The 12,113-nt window shown below is 36.3% G+C and overlaps 1 protein-coding gene across 6 annotated transcripts in view; it reads right to left on the bottom strand.

Moving 5' to 3' along the window:
• Positions 1-12,113, bottom strand: part of CCDC141 (coiled-coil domain containing 141) — a 231,247-nt gene that overhangs the window by 111,366 nt on the left and 107,768 nt on the right. For all 6 annotated transcript variants that reach the window (XM_045066875.1, XM_045066874.1, XM_045066876.1 and 3 more), the window contains one exon: positions 8,163-8,279. In XM_045066875.1, coding sequence (XP_044922810.1) covers positions 8,163-8,279 — 117 coding nt within the window. The remainder of the gene's footprint in view (positions 1-8,162; positions 8,280-12,113) is intronic.

The raw sequence follows: 12,113 nt of genomic DNA, 5'->3' as shown, positions 1-12,113 counted from the left end.
AGATCCCATCACATTGAGCATTTTCCCAATGCTTGCAGGCAAATGCAATATTATTTATACTGATTTTGCCTGTTAGTAATGAAATTGTTTCTAATTTATGTTCTGTGAAAAGTGACATCTGCTTTTAATTGGGAAGTTCATTAAAAAATCAGACAAGTAAAACAAATTATTCACTAAAATGAAGACAGAGGAATTGAAATGCACTAATGCAGGTGCCTTTACTGTTTGGGGACTCACTTAATTTCTGCCTTGAGACATTTCAGATCCAGACCTTACTTTATTTTTTAAATTACATAAAAGAAACAAACTCTGCTTCATTTTATGTATTTTCATTATAATCATCAGAGATGCTATATGCTGATTTACTGAAGCAATATGTTTTATAGTGGTTTTACCATTTTCTCCCATACCTTTAGTGAAAGAATTTGGGGGTGTAATGAAAGTTCGGATTGCAGTGTAGTCAGCTTCTTTATATACGTTAATATTTGCCACAATGGGAAGAAAAATGATGTATAAAATATTTACATGGTGTAATGACATGCAATCATTAAAAAACAGGTTTAAAATATGCATTTAAATGAAGAAATGTGAGATGCCTGGGTGGCTCAGCCGGTTAAGCATTTGCCTTCAGCTCAGGTCATGATCCCAGGGTCCTGGGATTGAGTCTCACATCAAGGTCCCTGCTCAATGGGAAACTTGCTTCTCCCTCTACCTGCTCTGTATGCTGCTCCACCTCATTGTACTTTCTTTCTGACGAATAAATAAATAAAATCTTTAAAAAAATAAATAAAAATAAATGGAGAAATGCTTATGATATCATGCTAATTGGAAAACTCACACTGCAAAACAATACATACACAATTATATATATATATAATATGCATATGTATATAATATATATAATTATACATATACATATATGTATAATTGTATATAAAAACACATGTAGAGTATATTATACACACATACATAGTTTGGGGATACTCAATTTTATATATGTTTTATATTTCCTTCCCATTTCCATACACATCCACACAGTACAGGTGATTTTAACTTTCTTTACTTTTATGTATTTTCTCATTTTTCCAAAATAAAAATGTACTATGTAATCAGAAAAATAAAACAATAAAGATATTTTTATTTAAAAATTCTTTTTAAAAATTTTATCTATTTGAGAGAGAGAGCATGCATGTGTGAGAGTACAAGCAGGAAGAGGGGGCAGAGCCAGATTCTGTGCCAGTGTGACCAAGGCGGAGCTCAGTTTGGTGGGGGAGGTGGAACACAGCGCTCAGGAACAATCCTGCCACCCTAAGATCATGACCTGACCTGAAACCAAGAGGATAAAGTTCATCTGACTGAGCCACCCGGGTGCGACCTTAAACATATTTAAAGAGTTACTTCTTGTAGTGGTTCTATTAATGAGAATTATGCATTTATCATATTCAAATAAGCATACAAGAGATTCTGCTTTACTTCCTTATCTTATAGTTAAAATAGTTATAAATATTTTGTAAATCTAAACTTGACTTTTCCTCTAAATAAAGTTTATGTGGGACCTAAGCAGTGGTATTTTTTTAAGATCTCCAAATAATATTATTTAAAGGAACCTGAGGCCAAGATCACAAATCCAATTTATTAAATCATTCAGCAACAACTGCAAAATATTTTCAATGACTTGGAAAATCGGATTATATGATGTATCATGGAAGATGGTTTTAATCTTGAAGCTGAGGAATGTGAATTCTACTATATTAAAACATTGAAGATGATGTTTCTGTACACGTCAGAATACCAAAGATTATTGTTAATCAAGGACTTTATAAACAATATATAGTCATTTGGGAAATTAAGGAGAATATGGACATACATGAAATAGATGGTGAAAACCTCTAAGTTAGTGTCAGTTCAAATCTTATGGGGAAATTTGTTAAAATGCAGACTCTGACACAGTAAGTTTGGTGGTTAGAGTCTGGGGTTCTGTATTTCTAAAACTTCCAGATGCCACTGCTGCTGTCTGGGGACCACACATTGAAAAACACAGCTGTAAGTCTCTTTTAAGCCTTTAACGTGGCAGTTAAAGGTTAACAGTTAACATAGCACTTTACCTAAAGTTTCATCAAAATTGCAATAACTTTCTAAGTGACTTTTCTGTCTTCGATATCACTCTCTCTCATTCTGACTTTTCACAGTTTCCAAGGTAATTTACAAAAATGCAAATCAGCTTAAGCCATTACTACACTTGGATGGTACCTCATTGCCTGTCATGCCTCTAACCCAAATGCTTACGGGAGCCAGGCATATAATGTAAATAAAGTGAAGCAAAGGTGGGAGGGAGTTAGTAAGGAGGAATGGTAGGGACTGTGGGAAACTGTAGTGCATGTGTCTTTTTAAAGGGAAATAGCTATTATGGGGCTCCAGACAAGTGTTGCTATGTCTGTATGGAAAGGTGAGGCTGATATTGCCGGATCTCCCAGTTTTTTTAGAAGGAGAAGAAATCGGGGTTGCTTTTTTGATTAAAAAACATCACCATTCTAAAAAAACAAACAAACAAACAAAAATCACTATTCTAAAAATGACAATAAATTTCCTTTAAAGATTGATTGATTGATGGATGGATTGATTGATTTTATAGAGAAAATGAGTTCAGGGAGGAACAAAAAGAAAGAGAAACTTTAGCAGACTCTTCCCTGAGCTCAGGGTCCACATGAGGCTCCATCTCATCACCCTGAGATTATGACTTGAGCCCAAACCAAGAATTGACACTTAACTGTACCACCCAGGGGCTCTAACAAAAAAATTAAAGAAAAAAAAATCCTGATGCCCCAGACTACCTGGAATCTCTAGGCACAAGATCCAGACTTCAGTATTTTTTCAAAGCTCCCGGGTGATGCTAGTGCACACCAACTACAAAGGGTCTGAAAGTGAACCAAGGTTTGAAGCAATATTAGTGAGAGAATTAAAGGTCCACACAGTGGTATGAAAATTACTTCAAACCAAAAACATCTGAACCAGCAGCAGCCACAGAAATATTACCTAAACTTGGGCGCCTGGGTGGCTCAGTGGGTTAAGCCGCCGCCTTCGGCTCAGGTCATGATCTCAGGGTCCTGGGATCGAGTCCCGCATCAGGCTCTCTGCTCAGCAGGGAGTCTGCTTCCTCCTCTCTCTCTCTCTCTGCCTGCCTCTCTGCCTACTTGTGATCTCTGTCTGTCAAATAAATAAATAAAATCTTTAAAAAAAAATTAAAAAAAAAAAGAAATATTACCTAAACTTAAACAAAGTCTCCTGAAAATACAACTACCATTGGCCCTCTTCTCAGGGAATTTCCTAATTGAAAGAAGACTGACCCCTACCAGCATAAAGTACAAATTCAGCTGCCATTAACTCTTCACACTGGTAAGAAGACAGACTGCCCATTTCATTAGCATCAAAAAGCCCAATAGAACCTTGCATACTCATTGATACCCTAAACCCCCAAACCTTTTTTGTTAAATTTATATATATAATCATCAGCTTCTGGCTATTCCACAAATTTCCCATTACTGGGACCTCCCATGCATGTATGAAAATAAACCTTGTCTTTACTCCTGTTAATCTGTTTGTTATCCATCAATTTGCAGGCACTGAATCACTGGACACAAATTGGAAGAGGAAAAGTTCCAATTGTACCTCCAGTACAAGTTCATTCCTGAAAGCAGTTTTTATATGAACATTATTTCTGATGTGTGGAAGAAGGAATGATTATACCTTCTCAAAATAGATAATAAGGAAGTGTTTGTTTATATATTATTTTAATACATCCTAAAACTAACTTTGAGGGGCACTTGGGTGGCTCAGTGGGTTAAAGCCTCTGCCTTTGGCTCAGGTCATGGTCTCAGGGTCCTGGGACAGAGCCCTGCATCTAGCTCTCTGCTCAGCAGGGAGCCTGCTTCCCTCTCTCTCTCTGCTTGCCTCTCTGGCTACTTGTGATTTCTGTCAAATAAATAAGTAAAATAAAAAAAAAATAAAACCAATTTTGAGCTTCAAAGTTTGAATTCAAGCCTTGGGGAATCAAATTAATACATGATAAAATCTAATGGCATTTAAGGTTTTAAGCAAAGGATGGTTTATAATCATCAATATCTGCTATTTCTTTATCTGCTACAGATGTAAAAGGAAAATATTTTTCATATTTAGTAAAGAAAATATAATGATTTAACATAATTTATTCCTAGTCAAAGGTTGTAACAAAAATTCTTTTAGTTCATTTTTTCAACACATTCTGAAAAAGGCATTATGTTTATTAAAAGATAAAAAGTTTTCTAGGGGCGCCTGGGTGGCTCAGTGGGTTAAGCCTCTGCCTTCAGCTCAGGTCATGATCCCAGGGTCCTGGGACAGAGCCCTGCATCTGGCTCTCTGCTCAGCAGGGAGCTTGCTTCCCCCACCCCTCTCTGCTGCATGTGATCGCTCTCTCTCTCTCTGTCAAATAAATAAATAAAATCTTTTTTTAAAAAAGTTTTCCATATTTCTTATTTGAGTAAATTCCAGTAAGAAATAATAGAGGCATTTTCAAAATGTATTTTAAAAATCTTACTGCTTAAAAAATGAGACAATACAGAACAGCTCCCTGCTGTTCAGTTTAGCTGGGGGGGAGCAGAAACACCTACTTGCCAGTGTTACCAGATTATTTATATGTGTTTCACTAATGAATCGCCAGCTTGAGGCCTTATTCATGTGTAAAATCTCCTTTGAAAGACATACTCCCTCTTCCTCTCCTCATACTCACACCCAAACAAAACTCCAGAATGTAATATGCTATTTCCTATTTAAGGTCATATAAAAGTTGAATCTGTCTGTAAGAACAAGGGACAAGATGGTTGAAAAAGCACGGATGAAAAGTATTTGAACATTTACCCCATCCATGGAAAAAGAAAAGCAGCATTTTTTTTTTAAAGATTTTATTTATCCGACAGAGAGAGATCACAAGTAGGCAGAGAGGCAGGCAGAGAGAGAGAGGAGGAAGCAGGCTCCCCGCTGAGCACAGAGCCCAATGCGGGACTCAATCCGAGACCCTGAGATCATGTCCTGAGCGGCCCAACCCACTGAGCCACCCAGGTGCCCCGAAAAGCAGCATTTTTGAACAACCATTAAAATGTGGGTGTTTTCGTAGTATTTTTAAATTGAATTTTCATGCCTTCTCCTTATAGGCGAGGAAGGTAAGGCTCAGAAAAGTCAAATGTTCCCAAATTTACATAGTAAGTGACAATAGGGATTTGAGCCAGTTCTTTTCCCCCAATGTGGATGTAACCTATTATAATATTATTATTTATTTTTAGAAAACTTGCTCATCTAGGTGGGAAGAGGTTAGTAAAGATAGCTAAGGAAAGCATTTAACCAGCAATGTCTGGTAGGTCCTTCCAAAAAATCCTAATACTGTAAATAGGACTGGTTTTGTGGGCAAAGCACCCATGTCATCACACAAGGCCCTGAATTTAGAAGATGTGAGTGCTTGGTTTAATGCTCTGCTGTGGCTGTATTGAAATTTCAATAATTTATTAAGAAAATCCTCCATATTTTCATTTTACACTGGATCCTACATATTAGGTAGCTGTTCCTTCCTTTAAAAGCCAACAAAGTGAGAATAAATTTTATAGATACGAGAACTTTTCTTGAGGAACCACAGTGGTTGGCTCTCAGTGTCAGGGGCATATGGCTTGGAATAGAATAATGGCAGATACCATGAAAGGAGATATGCCAGGGGAGAGCTTTCTGGGTGTGACGCTTTCTTTCCCTTCCTGTTTAGTTAGTGTTTGTGAATGTACCTTTTTCGGGACAGAAGATAGTAGCTGCAGTCCAGTAGCATCCAGAGGGAAAAAACAACATCAGGCAATCACAAGAATCTACCAGATAGATAGCTAATGTATGAGAGGTAATCAAACTGACCTGTTTCTTAGTGAGCCCTCTCCAACTCTCACTAAGCGAATGGGATAGAACATACCCCAGGGAAATGGGTCTTGGAACAAAGTGGGATTGAAAGTCCAATCAGTGGGAGATCCTCCAAGGGATCCCCTCCTTTATATGTATCTGGGGTAGAAGGTAAAACCACAAATGGCTGAGCCCTAATTATAACAATAGAAGCTCTGCACTCAGGGGCACACAGCCTCTCACCAGAAGAGGACAAGCTGGAGTACCAGCTGTCCTACCTCCCATGCCTTACCAGTCAAAATTTCTGATATCCCAAGGGAATACTAGCTCAGAGGAAAATAACATCTGATGAACATAAGCAACACACTGAAATGCATGAGTCAGAGGAAGTAGAATTAAGGCACTGGATAGCTCAAACAGCTAATGTGTGAATAAAGTACACCTTAAGATACAAGGTGAACATTAGATAAATGAAGCAGGTAAAAACAATTATGAAGCAGAATCAGTGTGAGGTACTGGGCATGAAAAATGGGGAACCACTGAAGTAAAGAAACTTGGCAAGAGAGCTGAATAACAGAAAAAGTGTGACAAGAGAGTTAGTGAGCTAGAAGGTCAAGTATTTCAGGAGGAATAAAGAAATAGGACCCAGTTAAAATTATGAAGGATAGAAGTAGAACATTAATATCTATACAACAGAACTTGCCAAAGTCCTATTAGAACTGAGGTTAGATGTCAACATATAATTTCTCCAGACTATGAGATTTTCCTCAGGGCTATGAGAAACCATGCCCAGCTACAGGTAATATAACCCCAAATATAACTAAATTATGCAAGCAAACCATTTTTGTTTGTTTTAAAGAAGGCAACAATCCTGTGCAATTCAGGTCATCTCTTATGCTTAGCATGTAGGGATTTTGATAGAATTTTCACTGATAAAACAAGTTTGACACCCACAGAATAAACTGCTGTTTAACCTTAATGAAAAAAATTAATCTCCTAAACAGATAAACTAAATGTTAAAAAATTTTAAAGAACTTTAAAAAATCATCAGTCATAGCAATCTTCTGTAATTGCATCTTTAACCAATCTGGCAAATATTCATACCAAACAGATAAAATGCCCGCGTATACTGCAGTGCTCAGAGAGAGACCATAAACAAACAAACAAAAGCATCATGATTCCTATGATATTTCTGTCCAGATAAATGCAGTTTACTGCTTCCCCTGTCTGCCTGTACCCCAGCCCCTGCCATATCCCATCCTCCCAAATATGTAAATATTTATTTGTCTTCCTTATTTCAACTTTCATCTAATCATGCTGGTCCATTGTTTTCCAGAGCTTCAAGACTTGGCTGTACCTGCAACTATCAACCACTCAAGATACTAATAATAGAAACTTCTCTTAAGTCTTGATACTGATTAGTTTTCACTGTTCCTATTCAATCTAATACAAATGGACTTTTGATTCCTTAGAGATCAAAATGGAGCACTTGTAAAGAACTTTGGTATAGACCCCACATATACAAATAAGTCAATTGCCAAATAAGAAGACACAGTGGGAGAGGAGCATCTCCACACAGCCCCTCTGCTCAGCTTGCTTTCAGTAGTTCATGATTCCATTCTGCACATTCCGCATACCTACAAGTGGTTGACTGGCTGGTAGCCATAACTTTTTTGCAAAATGAAGAAATGTGAAGCAAGTTAAGGAAATAGGGAAATGTAAATGGGAACAGCAAGAAAACTATACCTGGAAATCATAAAATTAATAGCACAATGAGACCTCAGTGTAGAAAAAAAATTTTTTTTTAGAAAGCTGGTAGAATATAGATTTACAAGCTTTGGGTCTGGAGTTAGATAAGACCTGAATCAAATTCCAACTCTGCCTTTAACAAGATGCATTACATTGGTCAAGTATTTTGCATCTCCAAGCCTCTGTGTTTTGTTTTGATCTATAAAATAATGCATGCCCCTTAGGGGTTTTGTGCTAATTTAGATAATGCATCTCTTATATTTAATATGGTATTTAACAGATAATAACTACTCAAAAGAAGATAGTTATTATTATTGTAGAGGCTGTTTTGTTCCTTATTACTCTAGAAGCCCAGTCAGTAGGTAGTCGTATTAGCTAATACTATGAGAATCTTTTCTTTGTAAATAGTGAATTATTCAGAGAGGGTTTTAGTACTTCTCTACATTACCTACAGAAACATATTTTTAAAAAAAGACTCTGCATTTTAAAATTATTTTTAATGTGTCTCTTACCTTTGCTTGTATTATCAGTTCCTCATGTTTACAGATTAGCTCCTCATTGTCTGAAAGTGATGAACCTAGACTTTGTTGCTGTAAATCTCTTAAGGTTTTCTGAAACCAACACGTAACCTAGGTAAGAAGCAACAAAGAGAGATCAAATTTCAAGTGATTAGAATAAGTAAATCAAAATTCAAAAATATTTCCTTAAGTTTTTCAAAACTTAAGCTATTTCAGCTTCTTTCTACATAAGCTCATCTCACATATTAAATTAATATGACAGGTTTGTTTTTTCTTCATTTCAATCTACATAAGAGAGAAAAATAAAGTAATCCCCCAAAGCATGAAAATGATTTATCAGTTCAGTAGATTACATGGAATGAAGGAAATAATTCAAAATCTCCTAACAATGAAGAACAAGAATAGATTCCCACAGTCTATAAATCATGCATTCTTTTAGAATATAAATCTTCCCTGGATAAGAATATGAATCTGAGTACAGTTACATAAACATACATGAAGATATTAGACAGCATATGTAGAATTATATTTCCACTATAAAAAGACAATACAAAAATATTTCAGCAACGCAATTGCTATAATTGTTGAAAATTTGTAATCAGAAAGTAAATGGAGAAGTTATTAAAATTCTACTGATATTATAAATAGCTAAGGGCATGACTCACATTCATTTAGACTTGATTTACAATACATGATTTACTCAGTTTTTGAAACAACAAATAACAAAGGCCTTGAAAGAAGCTGTGCATTTTTAAATGGTAACGTAAGTGGACATGAAGCCCCTGGGTACAGATTCTTTATTTCAGTTAAATCAAAGAGAGTTTTACTTGCAAATCCTACACAGTGTTATCTCCATGATCACATCACAGGTACTGATCCTTAAGAGCCCACAACATACTAGACAGTTTGCTACTACTTGCTTTTTGGGCATCATCTCTATTTCTCTCAACAATTCTCTAACAAGTATGATATCATCATTGCAGAGATGAGGAGAGGTGAAGCAGCTTATCCAGGGCCATATAGTAAGTGGCAGAGCCAGGTTTGTCTCCAAACCTACATTATTCCAAAATACATGCTCTTTTCACTGTGCCATGCGGCCATCTTAGGTAACCCAAAGTCTTTCAGCCCTGGCCTTCAGGAGGAACTACTTCAAGACTGAAGAATGAATCCTGGCATCCCATTCAAAATGGTGTGTGGTGCCCAAACAAATGTACTGGTTTTTTTGTTTGTTTGTTTTTAATTTTTAATTTTTTATTTTTTATAAACATATATTTTTATCCCCAGGGGTACAGGTCTGTGAATCACCAGGTTTACACACTTCACAGCACTCACCAAAGCACATACCCTCCCCAATGTCCATAATCCCACCCCCTTCTCCCAAACCCCCTCCCCCCAGCAACCCTCAGTTTGTTTTGTGAGATTAAGAGTCACTTATGGTTTGTCTCCCTCCCAATTTCCAGCCCAGGTTGTCTTGCCTCCAACCACCTTGGGATTTCTCTGAACTCTTATAACATAGAGAAATGTGCAAAGCAGGTGGTCAAAGAGAAAGCTAGTTAGTCCTGAAGCTCCACATAGTAAATGTACACCTCCCTTCTCACCACACACACACACACTACACAAAAGTCAAGTTAGGGGTTACGTAGAATAGAACATTCCATTATCATTACAGGGCTGATATCACCAAGCTGATTATGAGATCAAATGGTTATACCAACACTTAGCATTTTTCAGCATGGAATAAGCAGTACAATTTGGGGTAAGAGGTTCCTCCAACTTTCTGCTAACTGGAGATCTTTGCTAACCAGCATTTTCACCTACCGTCAGTGCAATTAAAAAATAATGGTAACTCTGTAGCAGTTTTCATATGAAGTATACTTCATTTTTTTTTTAGAATACTTGGCAACCTGTACACAATATAAACATTTGCCAATCTCTATATCTAAAGTATTATATAGGTATAAACAATTTTTTGAAGATAATCTTTCTGTTATCTCAATCAGAACTAGGTGTTATGTACAATATGCATATTAGAACACAAAAAGAGTATTTTATCAAGATCTATAAAGTTTATTCACTAATTTATTTAATTTTTATAAGAGTAGTTTCTCACAAAAGATGCAGTGAACTTATATAAAACCGCATCCAGAGGAATGATTTAAAGTTTTCATCAAAGAAACATGGACCATGAATATAACTAAGTTTAAGAGAGCATTTACTAAGTACTGGGAGTGGGTTTTATTTATTCTTAGCTAACGTGGGAGGAACTCACAAATCTCAAGAATGCTTTAATAGGGAAAGTTAATATAGAATCTGAGTGAATAAAAAAAACAAGTACAAACAGGTGTTTGCTAATCTCTGAAAACAGGTGAGAACCCTGAACCCTCAGATAATCCTGTTCAATTTTGTGAGTCAGACTTGTCATCTGGCACATGCCAGCAGTGATGAAAGCTGGCGAGGAGTGAGTTGTTTTGATTTTTAAAAGGCATCTACTGACCTCATCCCCTAGATTTGGCAAATACTTTTTCAACCCCCAAAGGATACTATTCCTGTACAGCAATACTATTCCTTATAAGAGAATGTAGTTAAAGATCTATGTTGGTATTCCGTGTATTCTGATCACATACTTTCCTGATAAAGCATGCTGACTCTTTAGATCTACACATTTTTACTACCAAATACACGCTGGGAGGGAACATAAAAACAAGTTGGCATAAAACTCAGAAGTAAGTAGTTCATCGTCAGGGTGTTACTTATCATGAGGCATCACATACATGAGTAGTCTTTTAGATCAGATTTACTGTGTAGTGCTGTGGCATACACACAGGATAGGCTCTCAGAGTCCTTCTGATGTAAAAGCACGACACCCTAAGTTACTGAGAGTGTGTCAACCATAATATTCTGGCACCTAATAATTAGTCATTGCATTCCACAAGTAGATACTGCAGACAGCTGCTTAGATATTCCAAGAGCACTTTTTATAAGTATTTAAATTAAATCTGCTGCTTTTCAAAAGCCTGAGTGGTAAGAACAGTAAATGATGCATCAGGACATTCTGTAGAACATGATCCTTGCAAAAAGATGGGAACATAAGCCAAGGGTTCAGGGGATGCAGAAAAGAAGGAAGAAAAAAAACATTCAAAGTATGCCCTGGAAATCAATTCTGGGCAGTGATAGATTAAGGAGAAAATTAGAACATTTCTCCTCTCTTCTCAGTTCCTACTTTTCAGCTCCAACTAAGCAAAGTGTTCATGATCATTCCACCAGTTTGACATGACATTCTAGGTACTCAGTGCCCAGCGGAGATAGAACAAAGATAGACTAGGGGTGGAGATCTTTCTTTGTGGGGAGAAGGTGAACACCTATCAGAGAATAAAGGAAGATAGAGAAAGGAAGTCAGTAAAGATTCAAAGAAGAAGCAATTAGGAATGTTTAATGAAAACCAAGAGCTTCCTTGGAAATGAGAAAGAATTGCCAAGAAAACTCACTCAAACACTGTATGTAGACCTGCAAGATCCTATATGGTAGCCACTAGTCACACATGACTATTGAGTACTTGGATTGTACCAAGTTCAAAGTCAGATGTGCTCTAAGTATAAAATACACAGCAAATTTCACAGACTTTGTATAAAAAAGTAATACAAATACTTGTTAAGGATATTAGTACTGATTAAATATTGAAGTATTATTTTAGATATATTAGGTTAAATAAAATGTATTGTTGCTTTTTACTTTTTATATGACTTTTCACTTTTTTAACGTGGCTACTAGAAAATTTCAAATCATATATGTGACTTGAGTTATATCTTTATTGAACAGTTCTGCCATTCAAGGATATTTAGACTATCCATATTGGTTAAGTGAAGATCTAAGGACTGAGTTTTAATTAAGGGCAATTTAAAATAGCAGAGTCAAAAGAATGGTTCTGAATTGGTAAGCATTTATGGA

Source organism: Mustela putorius, unplaced genomic scaffold (assembly GCF_011764305.1).
Source record: "Mustela putorius furo isolate JIRA1106 unplaced genomic scaffold, ASM1176430v1.1 tig00003869_pilon_pilon_pilon, whole genome shotgun sequence".
In the NCBI taxonomy this organism is placed as follows: domain Eukaryota; kingdom Metazoa; phylum Chordata; class Mammalia; order Carnivora; family Mustelidae; genus Mustela; species Mustela putorius.
This window is presented reverse-complemented; position numbering and strand designations above follow the sequence as displayed.